The 25,169-nt window shown below is 36.5% G+C and overlaps 1 protein-coding gene across 10 annotated transcripts in view; it reads left to right on the top strand.

The window, feature by feature from the left end:
- Positions 1–222: 222 nt before the first annotated feature.
- Positions 223–25,169, top strand: part of LOC115213470 (agrin) — a 771,489-nt gene continuing 746,542 nt past the window's right edge. For 4 of the 10 annotated variants that reach the window (XM_036503873.1, XM_036503872.1, XM_036503874.1 and 1 more), the window contains exon 1: positions 225–1,538. In XM_036503873.1, coding sequence (XP_036359766.1) covers positions 1,070–1,538 — 469 coding nt within the window. In that variant the 5' untranslated portion in view covers positions 225–1,069. Of the gene's footprint in view, positions 1,539–25,169 lie in introns of all 10 variants that reach the window. The other 6 variants (XM_029782456.2, XM_029782458.2, XM_036503876.1 and 3 more) reach the window with 4 other exon arrangements.

The following is a 25,169-nucleotide window of genomic DNA, read 5'->3' as shown; positions in this document are numbered from 1 at the left end:
CAAGAAGAAGCGGGGTACTGGGGGGCGAATTAAATTGGGGAAATTTATGTATGAATGTGAACCAATGTACATATGTGTTTGTAATTGCATGGGTCGGTCAGTATGTGTGTGTATGTGTGTGTGTGTGTGTGAAAGAGACAGAGAGTGACATACGCGCATAGCTGTACACCCGTTCACGCACACACTATATACGTACATATATGCAAACAGAAATTGTGTGTGCTTGTGTGATATGTATCGGTATGTGCGTGTGTGTCATTGTATGCTAAGTGCGTGAACGAACAGATAACTGTAATTATATAAAACTATGGGTGAGAATATTTTACCTCACACTCATTATTATCGTTGGCAATCAACGCCGTAAACATACGTAGGCATTTAATGAGACAAGCGAGTTGAGTAGAAATGTAAATATTTTAATAGCGAGGATGAGAGTAAAGGTGATGGTGTCAGTTTAAACGTTGCGAAAAAGAGGGGGAAAAGGAAGCAAACTTGGGAAAGGCAAGGATAGAAGATAGAGAGACGAGGTGATTCCGGTACATTTATGGGAGGAGTGAACAGGTAGACAGACAAGTTCATAAAAAAATAGAAAAAATATTTACTAAACAACAGAAGGCAACACATAATCTAGGCTGACTATCAATTGGCCGATGACACAGATTGTCGACTTTTTCCAACGTTTTATGTATTCGTCGGCTGATTTGACTGCCAGACTACTTTATACTTGGTGAAAGGAAAAAGAAAGAAAAAGATTGGCGCGACTGCACAGCGACAATAGACGAATAGTAACTTTTTTTTTTATTCTGTTAATCACTCCAGGATTATTTCATTCACTTTCCTGTTGTATTCTACCTTTCTTCTCACAACTTAATACACACGTGTGAATAGAAGAAGTAGTTATGCTAGTTGGAACGAACTTTGAAAAAGTTTGTTACCTTAATACTGTATAAGCAAAAAAAAAAAAGAAGAACCATACAAGAAATATATGTATGAAGTTATTCTAAAGTAAGTTTACACAAATTTCTTTTCTAATAACAGCGGAGGAATTTTTAATCATTTCAACGGCAATATGGGGTTGATATCGTTAAAGTTCTTCTGTTCTCTCTCTCAGAATGTTCTTTTACTATATCTATTGTATATTATATCATTTGACTGTGTAGTCGCTGGTTTAATGGATTCGGATTCTTGCAAAGACAATGTGAATATCAAAACCAAAATTGATATGTCCAATTTAGTGATCAGTGGCACAATTGAAAAGATGGACCAGAGATCTGCAAAGAATGGAATGTACGACTGTGAAGTTTTGGTGGGACAAGTTTTTAAAGAAGATGATAGAGTACCTCCTAACCTGATGGTAGATTCTGACAGCATGGTCAAAATCAAAGGATTTGGAAGCACCAAATTCTGCAATAGTGAAGTGGAACCAAAAGATACCAAACTGTTCTTCTTAAAAACTAACTCTAAAGCCTACAAACTTATTGCTGGGATCCTGCCTATTACCTTTTCTAACCTTAAACATATTACCGCTGTTTCAAAAGGTAAATATTTTTATATATATTTTTCTTTTTTTTTTAATTACAAATCCTTGAATAACAAATTAATATATTTAAAGTTAAAGTCGGTGCTGTTAATTTAAAATAAACTCTTGTCGTACCAATTCTCAGCTGAGATTATTTCTTTTTCATTTATGTAGTAAATTACGCTAGGAATTATACTTGTCCCACATCTTGTTATAGATCTGACGTATAGTGTTTGCACATAAAATCATTTTATTTTCATTCATTTTTCTCCTCTTTCTCACCCGTTCTTTTTCTATATTGTATCGTCCTCTTTCCCCTTCTCTCTATCTCCCGACAATACCTCTCTTATTCTTATTTTATACTATTCTATTAATATTTACTTTCATTCATTCTATTTCGCGTTTTCCTTATATTTTCTCATAGTTTTCTGTCTCACTTTCAGATTTTTTCGTCTTCATTCTTCAACTTCTTTCTAATTCTCTCTTATTTCCTATGTTCCTGCCTCATCTTTGACAATCTTTTTACGACTCTTTTTTTTTTCTTTTTTACTTTATTTTTTCCTACACATGTTTTTCAATATTTACGCCTCTCCACCACAGTTTCTTGTCTCACATCGAACTGAATATATAGACCTGTTGCAAAATTTGGTATAATACTCATATTTTCCTTTTTATAGCAATAGCTAGTTAGTTTGTCAAGGATGCTGAAATGATAGTGGCATTTAAATTCTATTTTAAAATTATAGTGGCATTTAAATTATATATATGGAGTGACCACAGACAAAATCAGCCGTGGCTAGACTTAAACTCAGAATGCACAAGGAAGGAAGGAGAAAATATTGGTTTCCAATTTTGGCAAAGGCCAGCAAGTCCGAGGGAGGGGGTAAATAGATTACATTCACCCCAGTACTTAACTGGCACTTATGTTATCGATCTCGAAAGGATGGAAGGTAAAGTCGACCTCAACAATATTTGAACTCAGAATTTAAATTCGGACGAAATGTCGTTAAGTATTTTTACCCGGCGTGCTAACGATTCTGCCAGCTAGCATTTTAACAGTGGATGTTCTATCATTGTGATTAGCCCTAGCTTAACCCGTTTAAGTAGACTAATGATCAAATGTATTTCAATTGCAACCAATCCATTCTTCTAGAAGCATCTAAAATTACATTATTTGATGTACATTTCCTTTTTTTTTTTAAGGTGTTAGGGTATGAATTGATGGAATTTAACGGCTGTTTATAGCCAGTCGAACAGTTTCGTAGGGGCTCCTTCGTCGATTCTTTACAGTGCATGCCATTCTAAGTATTTCATTCCATAGTTTTCGTGATTTTCTCTATCATATTCAATTATTTAAGACAAAACCTTCGTTAAATTCTACTAGCATTCAATGTATGAATGAAAGAATGAATAAATAAGTTTTATTTCTAGAATTCATAAGATGGTAAATTAAGGGAAAAAACTTAGTTCAGGAAATTTTATCCTCTGAAGTTTTGAGCTGTTATCTTAACGAGTTAAATTTTACATTACTCTATGAGTAAGTACCAAAATTTATTTAGTTAAATAATATAAAATACAATAATATAATATTATTTATTAATCAGGAATATTTTTCGAAAGCTACATAGCACGAGTTTTCAAAAATCTTGTTTCCATCACAGTGCCCAAATTCCTTTAAAAATCCAACTCTAGTTGGAGTTGATCTTAAGCGTCTGCATCCTTACTATAATACAAATATTAGCCTTCTACTTGCTTAGTTAAAAAAAAAAGAATTTATACAAAAGTTACAATCGCTTGAAAGGAGACAAAAACATCTTAGAGTAGTTCTGTTAAGAAGCAAACCTTAAATATATGGAATTGAACAAAGGGGCACAATGCTTTCAATTTTAAAAATCTAACAGCATTTTCTACTCATGACATCTGATATGGTTTAGAAATACATCTACGTTCTGCGACAGCATTACTGTTAAGAAATTAAGCCCATGCATACATAAGCATTTAAGTGAGACCTCTCATGTCACCCTGGTGACCATTTTAATTTCTTTATCAACTAGTCGCACTAGCCGGCCTTGGTCAGATTTTAAAGAAACTATCGAGAAAATTAACGCGGTGTATGATCTCCATGAAAAGAGATGCCGCTGTGTAAAATTTCAGTTACTTAGATTCAAAACAGTTACCAATAATTTGTAACTCATATGCATTCACTTTTATATAATTAAGAAGATATGAAATTCAAAGGCATGGTTAAGAAAGTTTAAGGAGTTTTTTTTTTAAAATCAGAAGACGAAAGTTTTGAATGAAAACATTATGAAATCGAAGTGTAGAATAATAAAAGTATTACAGAGCCGAGGTATGCAATCGAAAAACATTCATTTCTTACTTATCGATCCTCAAAGTCAGAGAATACTGACTAAAGGCATGTTAACAATAGTTACTAAATCTCCTTCAAGTCCCACCCACCCCAACATCTTAGAAAAGGATGCATTGAATAATGTTGTGCTAGGTTCTTTGCACACAGAGAAAAGACGGGATGGCCATAGCTTAAGAACCTTTGATCATTGGCCAGCTAGATAAAACAAAATAACAACTGGTATCTTTGATATGAGCTGTCAAGACTAAGAATTACATTAATCAAACAGCAGAAACGGCAGAAGCTGTTTCAATCCATCAAAATGAAGTCGTTTTGTATACAAAAATTTTCATATCTTAACGCTTTCAAAAGTGTGTGTTTTCGTCTCTAATCGGTCCATTTTGTCGAATTTTTATGGGGACGTTAACAAACCCAAACTGGTTGTCAGAAGTGGGTAGTGAACAAATATAGACACAAAGATACACATAGAGAGCATGAGTTTCGGCCTACAAAATTCGATCGCAAGACATTGGTTAGCCCGTAGCTATGGTAGAAGACACTTATCCAGGGTGACAAGCAATGAGACAGAAACCGAAATCACTTGATTGCAAAGTGAGCATCTTAACCACACAGCCATGCCTGTACCTATATAGATAGCCACGAAATTTATTTAGTTGAAGTAACTATATAATTGACGGTTTAAAAACATATACTAACATATACTATTTTTTAAATTTCTCTGCTCATTGATTTTGTTACTTTCCATAAAAATAAAGTATTATTGGGCATTTTTAAATGATCTGGAAGATCGTAACTCAACAGACTTCTCTAGATTTTGTTGGCTCTTCGTATACCAGATACTATGTCAACCTTAGAGATCTAGATAAAAATTATGGCAACGTCCATTTTTCTCATTATGAACAATAGAGCAAAATCGAAGATAGTGTGTAGCAATCCAAATAATTGGAACTGTTCACTGACTCTCTGATTCTACAAATATTTGCGTTCGTATGTTTCTTGTACACTTAGCATCTTGCGAGCGTAAAATTGTGAGATTACAAACATGAATGAAGTAGAGTTTTTGATAATAAATAGATCTGAAAAATTATGTAGTAAAAGGTAACTAGAGAAAACTCGGTTCAAATTTTTATCAAACTTTTCTGTGTTAAAGGTTTCCACTCGATATTATCCATAACATTCAATATAATTAGTCATTTTTTTTCTTTCTTTATACTTGGACATTATATAATCCTTAAGCTTAATGTCAGTAGCTATCCCCTAGTTTATGAAAAATATACAAAAATCCTTGTATAGAACTTTGCGCTTCACAGTTCCAGCGACGCAGTGTTTGGCTGTTGTGTGCATGCTCACATGTCCGAGATAGGAAGCTTCATGCTAGGGAAAGAGAAGGCACTGCGTGAACGATAGTGCCGACACCGGTATTCCGGTTGACTCCGCATGTGTTGTGCTTAAAAACATGTTTATATTCTTGGATTTGATCAAGTGTATGATTAGATTATTATCCTGCTTCCAGCTACAGGGTGTTGCTGCCATGATTTGAAAAATAGGATACATTTACACCCAGCTCCTTTATTTTATGATTTAGTGGGGATGGATTTTGAAAATTAAGTGGGTATTTGCGGTTATGTTCTGTAAACAAATTAAACACACACCCGGCAGTGGCTAAAACGCGAACCGATCAAGTTTATGAATAAATTTTCTTTTTATATGTTTGTTTCCTTTTACACAATATTAAAACAAAGGCTAAAAATTTTCTGAAGCAGCACCCCCACTAATTTTATCTACCAGCCACCAATGATTTTGATTTAGTTTTTTTTTTCTATCCAATATATTTACACATACAAGGCGGCGAGTTTGCAGAATCGTTTGCACTCCGGGCAAGATGCTTTGCGGCATTTCGTCCATCTTTATGATCTAAGTTCAAATTCCATCGAGGTCGATTTTGCCCTTCATCCATTTGGGGCCGATAAAATAAGTATTAGCTGGGCACTGGAGTCGATGCAATCGAATTATCCCCACCCTCGAAATTGCTGGCCTTGTGCCAAAATTGGAAACTAATATAGTTACACACTCACATATAAACACACGCACACACGCTAGTAGCCTAGAGTAACATAGATAGGCCACTTAAAATAAATAGCTCGAAGCATGAAGGCAGAGTGTTAGCATGTTCTTCTTCTAAAGCAATGAGTCCGACAAAGATCATTTAGCAAGAGAAGTGTGGCACCTTATATAGATCTTAGCATAAAATAGCTATGTAAACCCACCCCACTTTGCTTATTAAATTGTCTCTAAGTATATTCGGCCTAAATAAAATCCCTTTCGTTGGACTCGGTTTAAATGAAACACACACATACACGTGAGAGAGAGAGAGGTAGATAGTTAGGGTCTCTGTCACTTTCGGCAACATCGATTCAGTTGTACGATCAAATGATTTACATTTGATCACGATAAACAAAGCATCTGTGCAGGTTGTTCGGTAAGAAGTTGCCGAACCTTCAACTGTCGTCTACGGCAAGAGAGTCCACTGCCGTGCGCGTGCACACACACATATGTACGTACGTGTGTGTGTGTGCTTATAGAGTTCAGGTAATATTCCGTCTAATGACATACAATTGATTTACCACCTAAAATTTCGAATTGAACTGTGACTAAAGCAAAAAGAGTAATGTTATAGCTGCCTAGCAATGAGTGGCTATTGGCAATTTATCATTGAGCAGATTATTACATCTATATATTTAAACATAACTACTGAGTTGTTACAAGAGAGAATAAAAACAAAAGAAAATGAGAGGTGTGCAGATAGTCTCTTACAGCTGTTTCAGGAATAGGTGCACACATATTGCATTTCCCTGCAAACGAATGGTAGTTATCTATTTAAGAACTCTTTATTCCTTCATCGGAAAGAAAATGAGGTAGATCCTTGGTAGAGGATTCTAGTAGCAAACAATACCATCGTCGGAGAGAGAATAAGATAGATCATTAATGGAAGCCATTGGTCTATAACTGGTGTGAGGTATAAAAAGTGCAGTAGAAATCAAAGACAGGGTCAAGAGAATAAGAGGATAGATAGAAACTAGCGTCCATAGTAAGTGATAGACATACATATCTTAAGAGTAAGAGGAGAATATATTGAAAGAAACGGCCAACGACAATATGGGCAGGGAAGGCGAGATTGTAAATGGTAAGGTATGGAGATGACCATAAGTATAATGGCAACGTCAAGGGTGTCGAACGTATTAGAATTATCAGACTGCCAACGTATATTTATATGTGTGTATGTGTATACATGCATTATGTGTGTGTGTGTGTGTGACCAATTTTCGGTGTGACCAATTTTCGGTGTGACCAATTTTCTTCATATAAACCTGTGTAAGTTTTGGGCTTGATATTTTAAAGGAAGTTTAAGAATAACAACAGAACTTTTTACATATGGAGGAAGTAAAGTATAAAAATAGAGACAAATATATCATCAAATTGATTTCCTAGCTTGCAACTTTTCAAAACATCAGGTTTTTGCCTAATGGCTTGTTCAACTGTTGAAAAACCTGTTATGTGAAACTTGAAATTCCATTCTAAATTACCTTGATAACGCATGCATACATATATATATATATATATATATATATATATATATATATATATATATATATATATGTGTGTGTGTGTGTGTGTGTGTGTGTGTGTGTGTGTATTTATGCGTTACATAGATAGAGATACATACATATATGCACGTGAGGGACCCAAAAGGAACCAGAATTTCGCAATGTTATTTTATTCACTTAGTTTTACGTGTTTACACTTTTATGTTCTTCAAAGTATTCTTTATTTGAAGCATTGCATCGGTCCAGGTGGGTTTTTCCACAATTCGAAGCAGTGCTGGAATTCTAGCGAAGTGAATGTCTTTTAACGCCTCTGTCTTTTTTTCTCTTTTATTTTTTCTTCCACTCTTTCCACATCTGCAAATTCCGTAGCACCTGCTTTCGTCACCAGTGATGACCTTCGCTAAAAGGTCCGGATCAACATCCAACTGTTGTTTCAGTTCATGACAATGCATATGTGTGTATATATACATATATATATATATATATATATTATATATATATATATATATATATATATATATATACATATATATATATATATAGAGAGAGAGAGAGAGAGAGCGGTAGATAAGTAGCTAAATATCTTCATAAACACAGACATAGATTAGTATAGTTTCATGAAGCATTGTCTGATATATATATGTATATATATATATAACGGGAAGCTTTATGAAAATAGACAAAAGACGAAGGCAGGTTTACGGAAATAAACAAAAGACGAAGGCAGGTGGAATACAAACAAACAATTGTATTAGTATGGCGCTCAGGAAATATAAATAAAACAAGTCTTTAATATTTCGAGCCTACGCTCTTCAACAGAAAGATACACAGAGAAAAAAAAACACAGAAAGAAGGAGAGAAAAAACAAAATGCGTGCAGAGGCTAGCGAATCAACATGGCGATCCTATATATATATATAGGCGATATATATATATATATATATATATAAATGTTTTTAATTATTTCATGAAGCCAAATCAGTGCAAGCTGTAAGAAATAATACAAGTCTATAGTTTGTAATTTTACCTTCAATTTCAACATTGCGGTGTTAGGACCTATTCTTAAGAAACAACCCTGAAATATTGAAATACAAGCCATTGACTTGTATTATTTGTTACAAATTGCATTGTTCTGGCTTCATAGAAAATATTAAAAACATTTAGATGTATAAGTGTATGTACACACAAACACGTTTGTGTGGGGGAGGGAGTGAGTCTGTGTGTGTATAAGACGATAACTACGTTAACGGTACACGTGTCTGTGGAGTGCTCAGACATTTGCACGTTAATTTCGAAATGACTTTAATGACGAAATATTTTGTTGTCTTAATTATATAGGTGCAGGACTAGTTGTGTGTAGGCGCAGGAGTGGTTGTGCGGGTTCAAGTATCTAACCAGAGGCGGTAAATTCGCCACAATAGAAGCAAGGTTCGAGTCAACGGAGTGTGCAAGGGAGTACTCGACTCAAACCTTGCAAAGTGGAAATATTTTATTTTTACCTTTATATCTGGGACGTAGGACGTCACAGATAAAAATTAAAAATGTTCCCCCAGAAGTAGAGGTAGGCTGGATTGTAGCCACACTTCTATACAAGAGGGAGGATAAGATACAATTGATCGAAATTGCAAGAGACGGGCCTACAATTCCAGTCTGTTATATATTTTGAGTATTGTTATCACTAGCGATATCAAGATATAACTTTGTATTTTGTATTTTATGCGTAGATGTATATATATATAGATAGATGTACACATATATACATGCACTAGCACTATGACCCGGCAACGCCGGGTCATAATGCTAGTATATATATATGTGTGTGTGTGTGTGTGTGTATATATATGTGTATATGTTTGTGTGTCTGTGTTTGTCCCCCCAACATCACTTGACAACCGATGCTGGTGTGTTTACGTCCCTGTACCTTAGCAGTTCGGCAAAAGTGACTGATAGAATAAGTACTTGTCTCACAAAGAATAAGTCCTTGGGTCGATTTACTTGACTAAAGGCATTGATCCACATGGCCACAGTCAAATGACTGAATCAAGTAAAAGAGTAAACAGATAAATGAATAGAAAGATAAAAATAAAAAGTATATATAAAAATAATAAATAGAAAGTAAATAAATAAATAAATTTAATATAAGAAGCTAAATTCTATAGATGATTCTTACTGGATTAGTGAGAGATGCATATGTTATGTTTTAGGGTGAATAGAAATTTGAAAAAAAAGCCGTTGTAATGCTTGATCAGTTGGTGCTTACTTATCAACCTTTATTGATTAGGATATGTAGGTCCATATTTGAATACAGTTGATGAGAATAGGAAAAAATAGGAAAAACGTCAAGTATATAGTGGCTCTTATGTATTTTAATTGAGCACATATGTGCAGAAGATAAATAAAATGAATATATAGATAAACATGCATATGAATACATGTATATCTGTGCACATAGATGCATGTGTACAGATAAACATAAACACATACATGCACATATATAAAAGAATTATATAGAAAAGAAATTCTATAAAAGAATTTTTTTTATATTCAGTTGTATGCATATAGGGGCAGGGTTATAGGGAAAAAACAAAAAAGTGGGGGAGTTCTTATGGGTATTTAACCTATTGGTAGATTATTAGGCTAAGTGAAATAGTTGGTGCTTAAAAACCATATTAGATTAAATATTAGTAATACTAGGCAGAAGGAAGGCCTATGAACGACAGATTAACTAAAAATATATGCTTATATATGTAGATAGACACATACATATATACATATACATGTGTGTGTATGCACACACACACACATATACACATAGATGCATGTACACATATTGATAAGTAAATAGATACATAGATGATTGATGAGAACTGCTGTGTAACACATGCATTCACACATACACATATTCCCTTCTCTATGTGTATGTGTAGCAAGCATAGCAAGACTTCTATATACACATATATTGCTCCATACATTTATACATGTACACTTGCATAAATTTCACACAGATTCACATATTCAGTTTTTAATTGATTATTTGTTATCATTAGGATCATCGTAAATAACATTCTCTGTAGGATAAATGGATTATATTTTCAAGGAAGCTATCTCTGCCAATCATCAGGAAGAATATCCGACAGTTCATAAATGGTATTGATTATTTTGTTAATCATTTACTTTGTTCAAAAGATTATTACATGCTAATTTTTATTTGTTTACAGTTTATCTATATACACAAATTTATGAACCTATAAGATGCCATAATATATTTACCTCTACTGATTGCTCTTAGAGTACTTTTAAACTAATCTGCTAAAAGTACAGTTGAAGTAGAGTACTTTTCGCAGGTTAGTTTTAACCTCTATAATCTCTAAATTACTAATATGAAGACTAAAACTATTTATTAGTCCCTTTAAGCTTATCTAAGGGCAAGCCATCAGTCTGATATAAAGAAAATGAGTTATACTTTCAAGAAGCTTGCTTTCCAACCATGTGGTCTGCTTGGCACTTCAGGTAGATGTTTTCCACCGTAGCTCCAGAAAAACCAAAGCCTTATGAGAGGATTTGGTAAACAAAAACTGAAAGATACTCTTTGTATATATCTCACACACACATGCACACATGTATATGTATGTGTGTATTTGTGTGTACCCTTGACATTACCTGATGGTTGTAAACAAGCATTACCATTAAAAAAGTGCTGATCATTTTCAGTATTCCAAGGAAAACATATCTAACTATGGGTAATATTACCATGCTGAAAAATAGGTGGGAGTTGGCAACTGGAAGGACATCTGTCTATAGAAAATTTTCCTCAACAAATTCCATCTGATTCATGCAAGCATGGAAATCATCATCATCGTTTAGCGTCCGTTTTCCATGCTAGCATGGGTTGGACGGTTCTACTGGGGTCTGTGAAGCCAGAAGGCTTCATCAGGCCCAGTCAAATCTGGCAGTGTTTCTACGGCTGGATGCCCTTCCTAACACCAACCACTCCGTGAGTGTAGTGGGTGCTTTTTACGTGCCACCCGCACTGGTGCCAGACAGAGCTGGCAAACGGCCACGAACGGATGGTGCTTTTTATGTGCCACCGGCACGAGGGCCAGGCGAGGCTGGCAACGGACACGAACGGGGCGGTGCTGGCAACGGTCGCGAAACGGAAAGTTCTCTTACATGCCACCGGCACTGGTAACACATCTGCAATTTCCATTGATCGATTTCATTGATCGATTTCGATTCTGATCGTCACTTGCCTCAACGGGTCTTCACAAGCAGAGTTTTGACATGCCACCGGCACTGTAGCACATCCGCAATTTCCATTGATCGATTTCGATTCTGATCCTCACTTGCCTCATCACGTCTTCACAAGTAGAGTTTTGTGTCCCAAGAAGGGAAGGTATGCATACGTAGGCTGGCTCCATCCCATGTAGAAGGCCACGGGTTATGGACTCACTTGTCCTGCCGGGTCTTCTCGCGCCACAGCACACTTCCAGAGGTCTCGGTCTCTAGTCATTTCCTCAGTGAGACCTAAAGTTCGAAGGTCGTGCTTCACCACCTCGTCCCAGGTTTTCCTGGATCTGCCTCTTCCACAGGTTCCCTCAACCGCTAGGGTGTGGCACTTTTTCACAACACTATCTTCATCTATTCTCGCCACATGACCATACCAGCGCAAACGTCTCTCTTGCACACCACAACTGATGCTTCTTAGGTCCAGCTTTTCTCTCAGGTACTTACACTCTGCCGAGTGTGAGTACCGGCATTACACATCCATCGGAGCATACTGGCTTCATTTCTAGCAAGCTTACGCATATCCTCAGCAGTCACGGCCCATGTTTCACTGCCATGTAGCATGGCTGTTCGTACACACGCATCATACAGTCTGCCTTCACTCTGTGCGAGAGGCCTTTTGTCACCAGCAGAGGTAAGAGCTCTCTGAACTTTGCCCAAGCTATTCTTACTCTAGCAGTTACACTTTCAGCACACCCGCCCCCGCTGCTGACTTGGTCACCTAGGTAACGGAAACTATAACTATTTCTAGTTTTTCTCCCTGGAAAGTGACGGAAGTTGGTCTCAGAGCATTTTCAGTGTTTATTGTTCCTGAGCATCTGCCACATACAAAAACCATCTTCCTAGTTAGCCTTCCTTTGACATTGCTGCGGGGGGGGTGGGTGGGGGGGGGAGACGGGGTGCATCTTATAGAGTTTCTACCTACACCTTTTCTACAGATCGAGCAGGGCCATCTACCTGAAGGTGTTTGTGATTTGTCTACCTTCCTACTGATTACGACTTTGGTTTTAGCTAGATTGACTCTGAGGCCCTTCGATTCTAATCCTTGTTTCCACACCTGAAACTTCTCCTCCAGTTCTGATAGCGACTCAGCAATTAGAGCAAGGTCATCAGCATAGAGGAGCTCCCAAGGGCATCCTGTCTTGAATTCCTCCGTTATTGCCTGGAGGACTATGATAAATAGGAAGGGGCTGAGTACTGAGCCTTGGTGGACTCCTACCTCTACCCGGAATTCTTCACTGTACACATTTCCAACCCTCACCCTACTAGCGGGGTCCCTGTACATGGCCCGCACAGCTCTCACTAACCATTCATCTATCCCTAGTTTCCTCATTGCCCACCAGATAAGGGATCGGGGGACCCTGTCGAAGGCTTTCTCCATGTCAACAAAAGCCAGGTACAGGGGCTTATCTTTGGCTAGGTATTCTCCTGCAGCTGCCTTACCAGGAATATAGCATCAGTAGTACTTTTCCCTGGCACAAACCCAAACTGCATCTCATCTAAACTAACTCTCTCTCTAATTAGTTGGGCTATGACCCTCTCCGTAACCTTCATCACCTGGTCCAACAGCTTGATACCTCTGTAGTTATTTGTATCTAGGGCATCACCTTTACCTTTGTAGCAGTTGACTATTATACTGCTACACCAGTCATTGGGTATGACCCCTTTGTGTATCACCTGATTAACTATACGGGTGACTAGGCTATAGCCGACACTACCAGACATTTTGAGCATCTCTGCAGTGATTCCTGATGGGCCTGGGGCTTTCCCTGTCTTCATGCTTCTAATTGCCTTAGCTACCACGGAACTATCAACTCGGATAGCTGGTCCCTCTGTTGGGTCAACATTCGGCAGACTCTCTTTATCCCATTCATTTTCTTCATTCAGCAACCTTTCATAGTGGCATCTCCAAACCTCTCTCTTTGCATCCTCATTTAGCGCAAGTGAACCATCTTCCATGCGAACACACTTCTCTCCTACCACATCACGATTCTCTCTCACACACTGTCTTGCAACACGAAACACCTCCAGTCTTTGGTCCTCACGGCGCAGAACATTGGCAAATTTTTTCTTATCTGCTTCCCCTCTGGCTAAATAAACCTGTCTCCTAGCTTCTCTTTTGGCAGTCTGATACAATCCCCTGCTACCCCCATTTTTCCAGACCTTCCAAGCCTGTCTCTTTTCTCTAATAGCCCTGTCTACAATATTGTTCCACCACCACGTTATTCTAGGTCGAGAGGGGACTTTGCACCAGCCACAGATCTGGTCAGTGGCTCTCAGCAGGTTGTCCCTTAGAAACGTCCAGCTGTCTTCTACCCCCTGTGATGCTCTATCCCCTTCTACTTCGTCAGAGGCTTCAAGTAGTATATGTCCCTAAATCTCTGTCCATTTGCAGGATCTTTAAGCTTCCAGATCCTTCTTCTCCATATTTGTCGTCTTCTGGTTGTCCTCCTAGTCCTGATCCTAAAGTCACTAACTACCAGTCTATGTTGTGGGGTACATTCTTCACCTGGGAAGGTTTTGGCATTTATAAGCAGCCATCTCTCCCTTTGCCTTGTAAGGATGTAGTCAATTTGGCTGGTATGTTGGCCCGATTGGTAAGTGACTAGGTGGCTGGTAGGTTTCCTGAAGTTGCAAATCATAAGATTATTTGCATCGCAGAACTCCAGCAGCCTGGTTCCCTCCTCGTTGCAGGAGCCATAGCCATAGCCTCCATGTACGCCATGGAAGCCCCCAGCATGTCGTCCAACGTGACCATTGAAGTCACCAGCCACAAAGATAAGGTCTCTGTCGTTCGTCAACGAGGTAGTCTGCAGTAGAGTGTCATAGAATCGGTCTTTCTGTCCATCGGGTAGCCCCGACTGAGGAGCATAGGCTGATATAATGGTTGCTAAACTATGATGAAGCACTAATCTAATCTTAAGTATTCTGTCACATACTCTGATTACCTCAATTACTTTATCTACCCATTTCTCAGCGATAAGTATACCCACGCCACCAACCCCGTCAGTGTTTCCCCCAGAAAATCTTGTACCTGCGTTCCTTGTGTGAGGAACCTAGCTGATCCTCCTCTCCACCTTATTTCTGGCATGCAACATATATCCACACATCTCCGTTCAAGCATCTCGACTATCTCACCAGACCTACCTTTCAGAGTGCCAACGTTGAGGGTGCCAACCCTGAGGGTGTGGGAGGCATGGGCTCTAGAGACCTGGGACGGTGGACAGTAGCTTCGTGTACCTGAAAAGAAAGCTCGCATTTGGCAGAATTCATGTGCAAGAAATGAAGTAGTAAAGTAGCTTCAGTACAACCTGCATAACGCTAGCCTTTCATATTTTGCACTGTATGAACATTACCTTACATAGTCGTCGAGACTAGGGGTAGGGAGGGGTAGGGATGGTGAGAACATTTGCAGTCTTCATGGGAAGCAACCCCGGAATGGCAGAGAATAGGAACTTCCGGCATGCGTGGTGGGGGTGGGAGGGCGGGTGCACCGTGTCTGAGTAAAGAGGTTCTGTTAATCGTATGAGCTAGCAAATGGGTTGTATGAATCGGGAGACAACACTAAGCGAAAAATTGAAAAATCAGAGTGGCTATGAACCTGTAGACAAGTCTAAACGAAAAAAAAAAAAAAAAAATGTTTGAGCTAGACAGGGTAATGAGGGAATACTGAAAGAATGAGGGACAATACAATGAGATGGAAATTGAAGAATAGAGAAAGAATAAGAATAAGTGCAAGAAAGAAGGTAGTCGTAGCGAGGTTGGACGATTCACTTAACTTTTAGCCATTCATGATCTGTGCGTATTCTTTAGATATTTTGAAGCGAGTGGGGTTAACGATAAATGCGATCGCTCTTTTATATATGGCGATGATGGTTTTGGGAAGGGGGGGGGTCATAGAGAACCATGGCGATGATGGTTATGGGAAGGGGGGACATAGAGAGAGAGAGATAGGGTTAGTTAGAGAGAGAGGTCAAGGGACACGTGACAATAAGCGGTGTGAGGGAATTTGACTGGGGACGGCATTGTCGATAAATAAACATTAGATAAATAGGTTTGAAAATCAGAAAAATCAGAGGGAATATCATTATTGATAGCTAATATAACACCACCAGTTACGCACTGGGGTAGATATAGCCGACTTAATCCGTTTGTCTGCCTTGTTTGTCCCCTCTGTGTTTAGTCCCTTGTGGGTTGACCACACACACACTAACAACTCACTGACTAACACATATAAGTTCATATATATGTATATATATTTGTATCCTTCATTTTGGGGATCCTCCAGTTTTAATGATGTCAGAGAAATGCTATTATGATATATTTGTATGTCTTGGTCATTTTAAATGTTTAGCAGAACCCCATCCACCCTGGTCCAGGTCTGAAAACAGATAATTTATTCCATAGGAAAAGAGTGGAAGTGAGAAAGAGAAGAATGAAACTTTGTACAATGCTAGTAAAATAGATATTGACTCGGAAAGATTAAAAAGCTAAATTGACCTTGGCAGGATTTGCATTCAGGGCCCAAAGAAAATGCAGCAAAGCATTCTGACATACTAACAAATCTGCCTGTTCAACACTCTATATATCGCCATCGTCATTTAATATCCATGTTCCATGTTGACATAGATTAGATAGTTTAATAGGGTCTGTGCTCCAGTGTCTGCTTTGGCATGGTCTCTAGTGTTGGATGCCTTTTCTAATGCCAACCACTTTAAAGAACCCCTTTGGTCATGAATGAGCATGGAATTGCACCTAGAAAGTTACCCTCCAAGGCACTAGTCCAGGAAAAGTTGCTTATGGAAGACCAGCAGTCGTCCATGCATGCCAGCCTCTCTTCTTCATGCCACCAATGTTATCCAAGGAAAAGGCAAAGGCTGATACAGCTTGGCATCCGTAACATTGCAACTCATTTCAACAGCTGAGTGAACTGGAGCAATCTGAAATAAAGTGTCTTGTTTGAGAACACAACACACAGCCTGGTCTGGAAATCGAACTCACTACCTCATGATTGTGAACCTGATGCTCTAACCATTGAATCATGCACCTTCACACTTTACTGGGGTTTTTTTTTCTTCGAGGATTACCAACACTTATGTGGCCATCATGCAGTTTGCAAGACTACAAGCCTCAAGGGAACAACTTTGTGCTAGGAGATGAGAAGCAAAAATGGATAAAAGTATGAGATAGAGTGGACCATAGCAGAACAGGTTTCTTGTTGCAGAGCAGCTACATAACTACTCTCGTTTTAGAAGAAGTGAGAGAGATTGAGAGAAGTCAGAGAGTGGTGAATGAGAGAGTAGAAGATGACTAAGCGTCATATGTAAATTATCCCAATGACAGTAATTATACAATAACTGTTAGCTATTGTAATTGCTTGCATGTAATAATACTGTTCAAACATGAAGAAACATTTGAGTTCACCCATGGTTATTAGCATTAAGCATTATAGAGTTAACTTTTAATGTAATTATCATGTCTCTTCCTCTATTCATTTGCTTGTTTAATGCCTGTTTTTCATTCTTTGGGGATGTATTTTGAAGGAAGATTTTATGGCCTGAAGTACCTTTTTTTTCCATCCCTTATTTGTTTCCAGTAAAAGGTTTTGGTTTTTCTTTTTTTTTTTATTCTAAAGGCCTTTGAAATCACAATCTCAACAAAGAATGTAAATCTCATTCACCATTACATTTTAGCAAAGCCATGAGATATCAATATTCATGTACATTTGTATGCACATGCATATATGAAAGGCTTCTTGCAGTTTCCTTCTATCAAATTTATCCTCAAGGCATAGGAGATACTTGCTTAAAGTGATGTACATTGGGACTGAATCAAATCAATGTAGTTGTAAAGTAAACTTGTAATCATAGAGCCATTCCTTTAACTGTATATCATGGATCATTCAGTATTTACTCAGATCTTAACATTCGGTATTTACTTAGTCAACAAATTTCTCTATCTTTCTAAGCACTACATACTTTTAGTATTAGTATGACCATCAATCTTGGGACCATTTCACTCTATGTATTTATATCTTCTAACACCCCTAATAGATGACATCCACAGTGGTAACTTGTGCCCATGTGCTTCTAGCAGTGTGGGAAAAAAATAAACATGATGATGATGGAAGTGTTGAGTTTTCAGCTCAGTTAAGCTTTTCAAAAAATATAGGTCAACACAATATTTTTTTCTCACAGACACATACACATAAGCACTAATATACAAACACATACACACACACACACACACACATACATACATACATACATATGCACGCTCATACACATGCACACTCATACATGTATTATTTAGTTACATGGTAATATTCAGTTTTTTCTTTCTTCTCTCTCAAAGCAGTTAATCTGTTTATAAAGCATGACTTAGTTGAGTCAGAGAACAGGCTTCTAAACTGTTGACTCGCAGTTTTATCAATATTGTATCTATGTCTATCTCAAGCAAATTCCAGTGAGAAATGGAGCTACAGGCTTCTAAACTGTTGACTCGCAGTTTTATCAATATTGTATCTATGTCTATCTCAAGCAAATTCCAGTGAGAAATGGAGCTACAGGTTGTGAGAATATGTTTGTAATATACAGTGAACGATCCTAACTATATTATTCAATGGATTAGCTGTTTTAACCAAGGTCCAGGTATGGCTGTATGGTTAAGAAGTTTACTTCTCAATGTCGTGGTTTCAGATTCACTCCTACTGCATAGCTTCTTAGGCAAGTGTCTTCTACTGTGGCCCCAGGTTAACCTAAAGCCTTTTAAATGGATTTGGTAAACAGAAATTTAAAGAAGCCATCGTATATGTGCATGTGTGTGTGTGTGTTTGTGGTGGGGATTGTGTTAGTGTTTCCTGTCTCTTTGGCTTGACATTGTTTAATAGATGCAAAAACAAAGCAGCACTATCATACAAGTGGTGTCCTTTGTTTCCAATCTTTTATGAAAACATGTTCAGCCATGGAGAAATATTACTTTGCTTGGAAATAGTCAAGGGTTGGCAACAAGAAGTGCCTCCAACCATAGGAAATCCGCCTCAATGAATTCCCACTGACCCATGCAGACATTGAAAACTGGATGTTAGACTATCTATGATGATGATGATGATGATGATGATAGCCATTCAACTTGTTTTGATAGTAAAACTTCTCTCCTTTAAAAATAATCTCGTTCCTTTCGAAATAAATGATAGCATATGACTCTAAGTACCATTGCTTAAATACTAATCAAAATGGCAAAGTATAATATATAATAATTCAATGCAAGACAATGACTTCATTGTATTCCCAGGCCAGACTGGAGCATAGTTTATTCAAACAGCTACTTCCATGTCATAAATTTACTTGCGTTACAGATTTTTAACAACAATCACGTATATTTATTGTGCCAACAACTTGTGCAATGACATTATTAATAGCCACTTTCCAAAAAAGAGTTACATTTAGCATAACCTGAGTTGTCATATTTCTTATTTATCAAAGGAAGTGCAAGAGATACTGACTGAAAATTAAGAAGTTAGGAGAATATTGCAGCAGAATAGTGAACTGAAAAGAACTGATATATCAATAAATATGGATGGTAAAATACAAGAGGAACTAGAGATTGTGATAATAAATGAAAGGAGAGTATATGTAGAGATTAATTGTAACTTAGATGTTTAATGTTATATGATCAATAAAAAGTTATTTAGATTTAAATAAGGAATATATAAAAGCAGCATTCATCTAAATACAGAAATGCACAACTTTAGAAAGTAATATTTTGATGAGAAAATGGTCTAAGTAAAAGGAAGCAAGATAAAGTGAAAGACCTTTCATCTTCACTTTCTCTTCGTCTCAGTGTATTCAAAATGTTGCCATGAAGTTAGCATATATAAAAAATGCCTGCAGGGAAAATAAAGGTAAAAAGGGGTCAAAGATACAACCATCAAATTGAAAATTCTGTAATCTTGGAGTTACTGAATGAGAATGATGTAGTAACTAATGTGGGCCAGAAAGGTAATCTTCACCTCTTGCTTCCATTGACTGTTTATATTGTATTACTCAGCTGTAAGTTTCCATTAGAGTAGAATACTTTAGTTATAATTCTTTTATCTTTTACTTGCTTCAGTCATTGGACTGCAGCCATGCAGGGGCACTGCCTTGAAGGTTTTAGTTGAACAAATCGACATTAGTACTCGTTTATAAGTCTGGTACTTATTCTATTGTTCTCTTTGGCTGAACTGCTAAGTTACAGGAACATAAAAAAATGCAGCACCAGTTGTCAAGCAGTGGTGGGGTTTCAAACACAAGCTCAAAGACATACACACTATACATAGATATATATAAATATACATACATATACACTTACAAAGTATTGGTCTGCCCAGGGCTATAGTACAAGATATTTGTCCAAGATGCCAGGCAGTGGGACTGAACCTATAACCACGTGGTTACAGTGCAAGCCTCTTAACCAAACTATTTTATTTAAAAAGCTTTGCTATTGCTTGTGTAATATGAACATCAACATCACCCTCATCATTAACATTCATTTTCAGTGCTGGCATTGGCTGGGCTGAGAGCATTTAATATATCACTTAGGAGGTGAATGTAAAAATGAATTTGTCTAGTAACTCCATACCAACGTTTTTGGATATTTATTGTAATCATTTACCAAGCCTAAATTTATATATTTTAAACGAGAAACTGCTGCATTTAATTCTGTATTTCACTGTCTCCTGCTCCATAAAGAAAAATACCTCCTTAACATTGTATGCAGTAGCAGAAGGAATAGCTGCATAGTTAGAATGGCTGCTTTGCCATTATATAATTTCAGGTTCAGTCCATCTTTATAGCACCTTGGGCTAGTGTCTTATACTATAGCCTCGAGTCAGCCAAAGCCTAGAATGACCGTTCCTGCTTTGCTTTTTGATGATAGACTTAATTTTTTGCCTTGTTTTATATCACCGCCTGCCTCTAGTGGATGTTTTGCTGAATCTGCCTTAGTACAAATATTCACACCAGGTCTCCACTCTGTGGATAACTTCCTCCCTTCCTCTTGTTAAGTCATGGAGGCCTTTCAAATATCATAGGAACTGCCAATCCTCCTCTGGCTAAGTCATTAAATATTGAAATAACACAATAAAAATATGACCTGGTAACCAGTAACATATTGAAGTCAATTTAGTTATGCATCTGTAGGACATTTTCTTATTTCTATTAATCACACCATTTAACATAATTCATCATAAATATATTTTCTTTATCCATTACAGCCAATAACTTCTCTATTTCCTTTCTTCTATTTCTCTTTTAATCTTTAATGTCTATTTATTCATTCCTTTATTTATGAAAACATTTTAATTATCAGTGTAGCCCATCCCAAAGAATTATAATTTTTCACTTCATAATTACAATAGTTAATTGCAGAGATAAATATTTACATTGCACTAGAAGCTTATAAAAATTCCATTTCCTTTGTAACAAAATAAGTGTATTATAATGAGAAATAAGTAATTATTTGAGCTAATACCATGTATAAATACAAATATGCTACATTTTGATGTGTATGCTTTGAAATTGTATTTGCAGTCATTTCTTTGAAACTGAATAATATATATGCAGTAACTTAATGTATTTATTTAAACAAGAATATGCTGTTCTTTTCATACTTTTAATAATCCTTATTCACCCAAACTGGTCAGAACAGGAAAAATTCTACTGACAGATGTATTCAATCAAATTTAGATAAAACTTTTGTTTGAGTATGATTTTTAATCAAGTTAACCTAAATCTCTTATCTTGGGAGAAGAGAAAAGAGGATTATTTTCTATTTTTGTTTAGAATTACATATAATATTTCATTAATGTCTTGATTATAAAGAAATGACAAGTGACCTTTAATCTTTACAAAGATAAAACTGACTTTAGACAGGAATCAGATCATATTAGTTAAGTGGTTTGAATTAGTAAAGAACTTCAGTTACATTTTCAATTCTATATACATCAATATTGTGCCATACAGTATAAACAGAAGTATAAAATATTAATGATGTTTAAGTATCGATGTTGTGTTGTTGATAGTCTGTTTTTATTCACTTTATGCAGTTATTGGTCTCTGACAAAACATATTGAACATACAAATATTTTATCAGTTGCTTGATGGAGTTCTTACACTTAAAAACATCACCCTTACACACACACCATCAAAGGAGCATCATTAAGCAATCCACACCATATGTTAATAGGTTGAGGAGGTGCAGGCTTTGTATAGCTGAAAGGACTCATATCTTCAAATCTAAGAACTTCTTTGATCTATTTCATTCAAGATCACAGATTTTCATAAAATGCAAATATCTTAACAGGTTTCAACTATTGCACTGGAGAATACAACCCTCTCCATGTTAGGCATATAGTCATACAAGCTTTAACATTTCCATATCAAATTAACCCCATGAACCATGGTTAATTCCCCTTCTAATGGGCCAGTGGGTCACAACTCTTATCTCCCTTTCCTCCAAGCTTTCTTTGTCATCTTTCTTTCTTTCTTCCCCATTCTTTGCCGCATTTTCTCAGAGTAGCCATGCTTATTTTGAGCTAGAAGGATTGCAGGATAGGTCACAGCATACCATACAAGCTCATCTACCTTCTATATTATATAGAAACATGAAATTTATAGTAGCTCATGTTTAAATCCTGTATATATATATATATATATATATATATATATATATACATATATACACATTTTGTGTATGTGTGTGTATACACACATGCATACATACAGACATATAAATGGATGAATGTAAAAGAAGTTTATTAGTTCGGATAAGTTGGCATTAAGTGGTCACTGAAGAATTTAAACATTTAAATGTTTACTTTAGTTCTTATAAACTAATATAATAACTGAAGTGATACAGCTTTGTTTTAGTAATAGGCAATTAATATTTAATAGACAGATGCAATATGTAGCTGTTTTGTGGAAATCTAGGCAGATAGAGAACAAAGGAAAGCCAGGTCATGGGGCTAAGAGGAAAGCATGTTAACAATAAAATGAAACAAATATCTTATCTGACAGATCAATCTGGTTGGCCCTAATAAGCACTGATCAAGCAAATGTATAACCAATAGCATTCTAGCTTTGACTTTCCCATCTTTTTCAACTTTAGTGCATCCAGACTTACATTCAGAAGTACATTATCCAATGTGTCCTAAAATCTCTGTTTACAAATAATTTCAGTAACAGACTTCATTGATGAAAGTTTTTCTTTTTCTATTTGTTTTCACAGTATTTTTATATTGTTAGATACTTCTGCAAATTCAGATAATTTCAGGAATTATTAAGTGAGCTTTTGGCAGCAAGATAACATATGATGCATCTGAATGCCTTTGATTCCAAAGTAAGAATAGAATATATTTTAAATATCATTATTTTCGTAAATTATATTCCTTTACATGGATAATGATAGTAAGCAATCTAATCATTTCTGTCCAAGTATTTCATTCATTTACAATTTGCTTGATCTTGAGTAAGAACATGTAAAAAAATTAGTGCTTAAAACTTTGCAGCATATTGGGAGAGATGCTTCTCACTTTATATTAATTATCTGTGCATTGGGCAGTTGACTGTACATTGATTGATTAAACTGGAGTGTGAATATTGAAGCAGTGTCTGGGAATTGAAGGTAATCATTTTTGATTTGAACCAAAGGTATTACAAATCATTGTAATGTAATAATTATCTACACTGCAAACTTATTTTCTGACCATAACCCGTTATGAAAAAATACTGAAAATATCTCTTTTACTCTTTTACATGTTTCAGTCATTTTGACTGTGGCCATGCTGGAGCACTGCCTTTAGTCGAGCAAATCGACCCCAGGATTTATTCTTTGTAAGCCTAGTACTTATTCTATTGGTCTCTTTTGCCGAACCGCTAAGTTACTGGGACGTAAACACCAGCATTGGTTGTCAAGTATTGTTGGTGGGGACAAACACAGACACACAATCATTTACACACACACATACATATTTATACATATATACAACAAGCTTCTTTCAGTTTCCATCTGCTAAATCTACTCACAAGTCTCTGGTCGGCCCGAGGCTATAGTAGAAACATTTGCCCAAGGTGCCATGCAGTCGGACTGAACCCGCAACCATGTGGTTCATAAGCAAGCTACTTACCACACAGCCACTCCTACACCTATATTCAACTAAAGTGCATAATTCTTTTAGAATTTAAGTTAGACAACCTCAAAACCGTTATAAGACATAAATACCATATGTGTATGACTTGCAACACCATCACCATCATCATTGTTACTGTTGTCGTCATAATTATCATCATCTTCCATGTGAACATGGGTGGGATGGTTCAACAGGATCCACTGAGTTTGTGGACTGCATCAAGCTCTGGCAAAGTTTTCTATGACTGGATGTCCTTCCTATAATACCATCCATTTTACTAGAAACAGTATTAATGGAGTCACCAAATAACTCACAAGATGGAAAAAGACCCCACAGCTGGTTTTTCTCTGCTTTTTATCAGCCTAGATTACCACAAATCAGTACATATTGCATCTGTCTATTAGATATTCATTACCTGTAACCAAAACAAAACTGCATGATTGATTGGGTTTGTACTAGAAAGGGAAATGGTTTTTATGCCCAGTGCAAAAATATCACCTAATTCACACTGAGCCTGTGGAAAGAACTTCAGAACCTTTGAAAAAAAGTTGATATTTAAAAGAGTACTGGAGATAACCTCCAGTAAAAAGGTACTTCATATAGAAAGCAGAATTTTCTTTTTTTTTTGTGGATCAATAATTGGGAATTCAAGATCTGCACACAACATCATTGAATAAGCTGAAATATTGTTGTACACTATGCCAACTGTCTGCGATCTTAAACATCCATGTCCTGTTTTAATACAAAGGCTACTCTATGCAATTAGAAAATTGAATCTTGTAATGGTACTCTACTAGACAACTAATTATTCATTAGTTGCAGATACATTTTCATACTAAACTGAAATAATCAAATAGCAGAAACACTAATATAATTATTAGAATTTGTAAGTTTATAGAAAATTTTCATAAAGAGATTCTCTTCACACATTGACAAGAAGCAGTTCAGATTATTTGTTTGAATTACAAATTTAATTCTGTAATAGTTAAGCAATTAGTTTAGTGAAAGTTGCAAATCTGAATGAGACAATAAATAGCTTTGATTCACCGGGTATGTAACCTTTCTGTTTATTCTACTTTTACATGATAAAAAGGTAATTGACAAAGTTCCGCATAACACCTAGGGTTGTTTGTTGCAGGAGTTTAGTATCCTCAGCCCATTATAACATTCAATAAGTTTCTAGAACCTTCACCAGAACTATTTTGGTGCAAAAATTCACAAA

The sequence above is a fragment of the Octopus sinensis genome, linkage group LG6 (genome assembly GCF_006345805.1).
Source record: "Octopus sinensis linkage group LG6, ASM634580v1, whole genome shotgun sequence".
Lineage (NCBI taxonomy): Eukaryota > Metazoa > Mollusca > Cephalopoda > Octopoda > Octopodidae > Octopus > Octopus sinensis.
The sequence above is the reverse complement of the archived record's forward strand: the minus strand, read 5'-3'. Positions and strand labels throughout refer to the sequence as shown.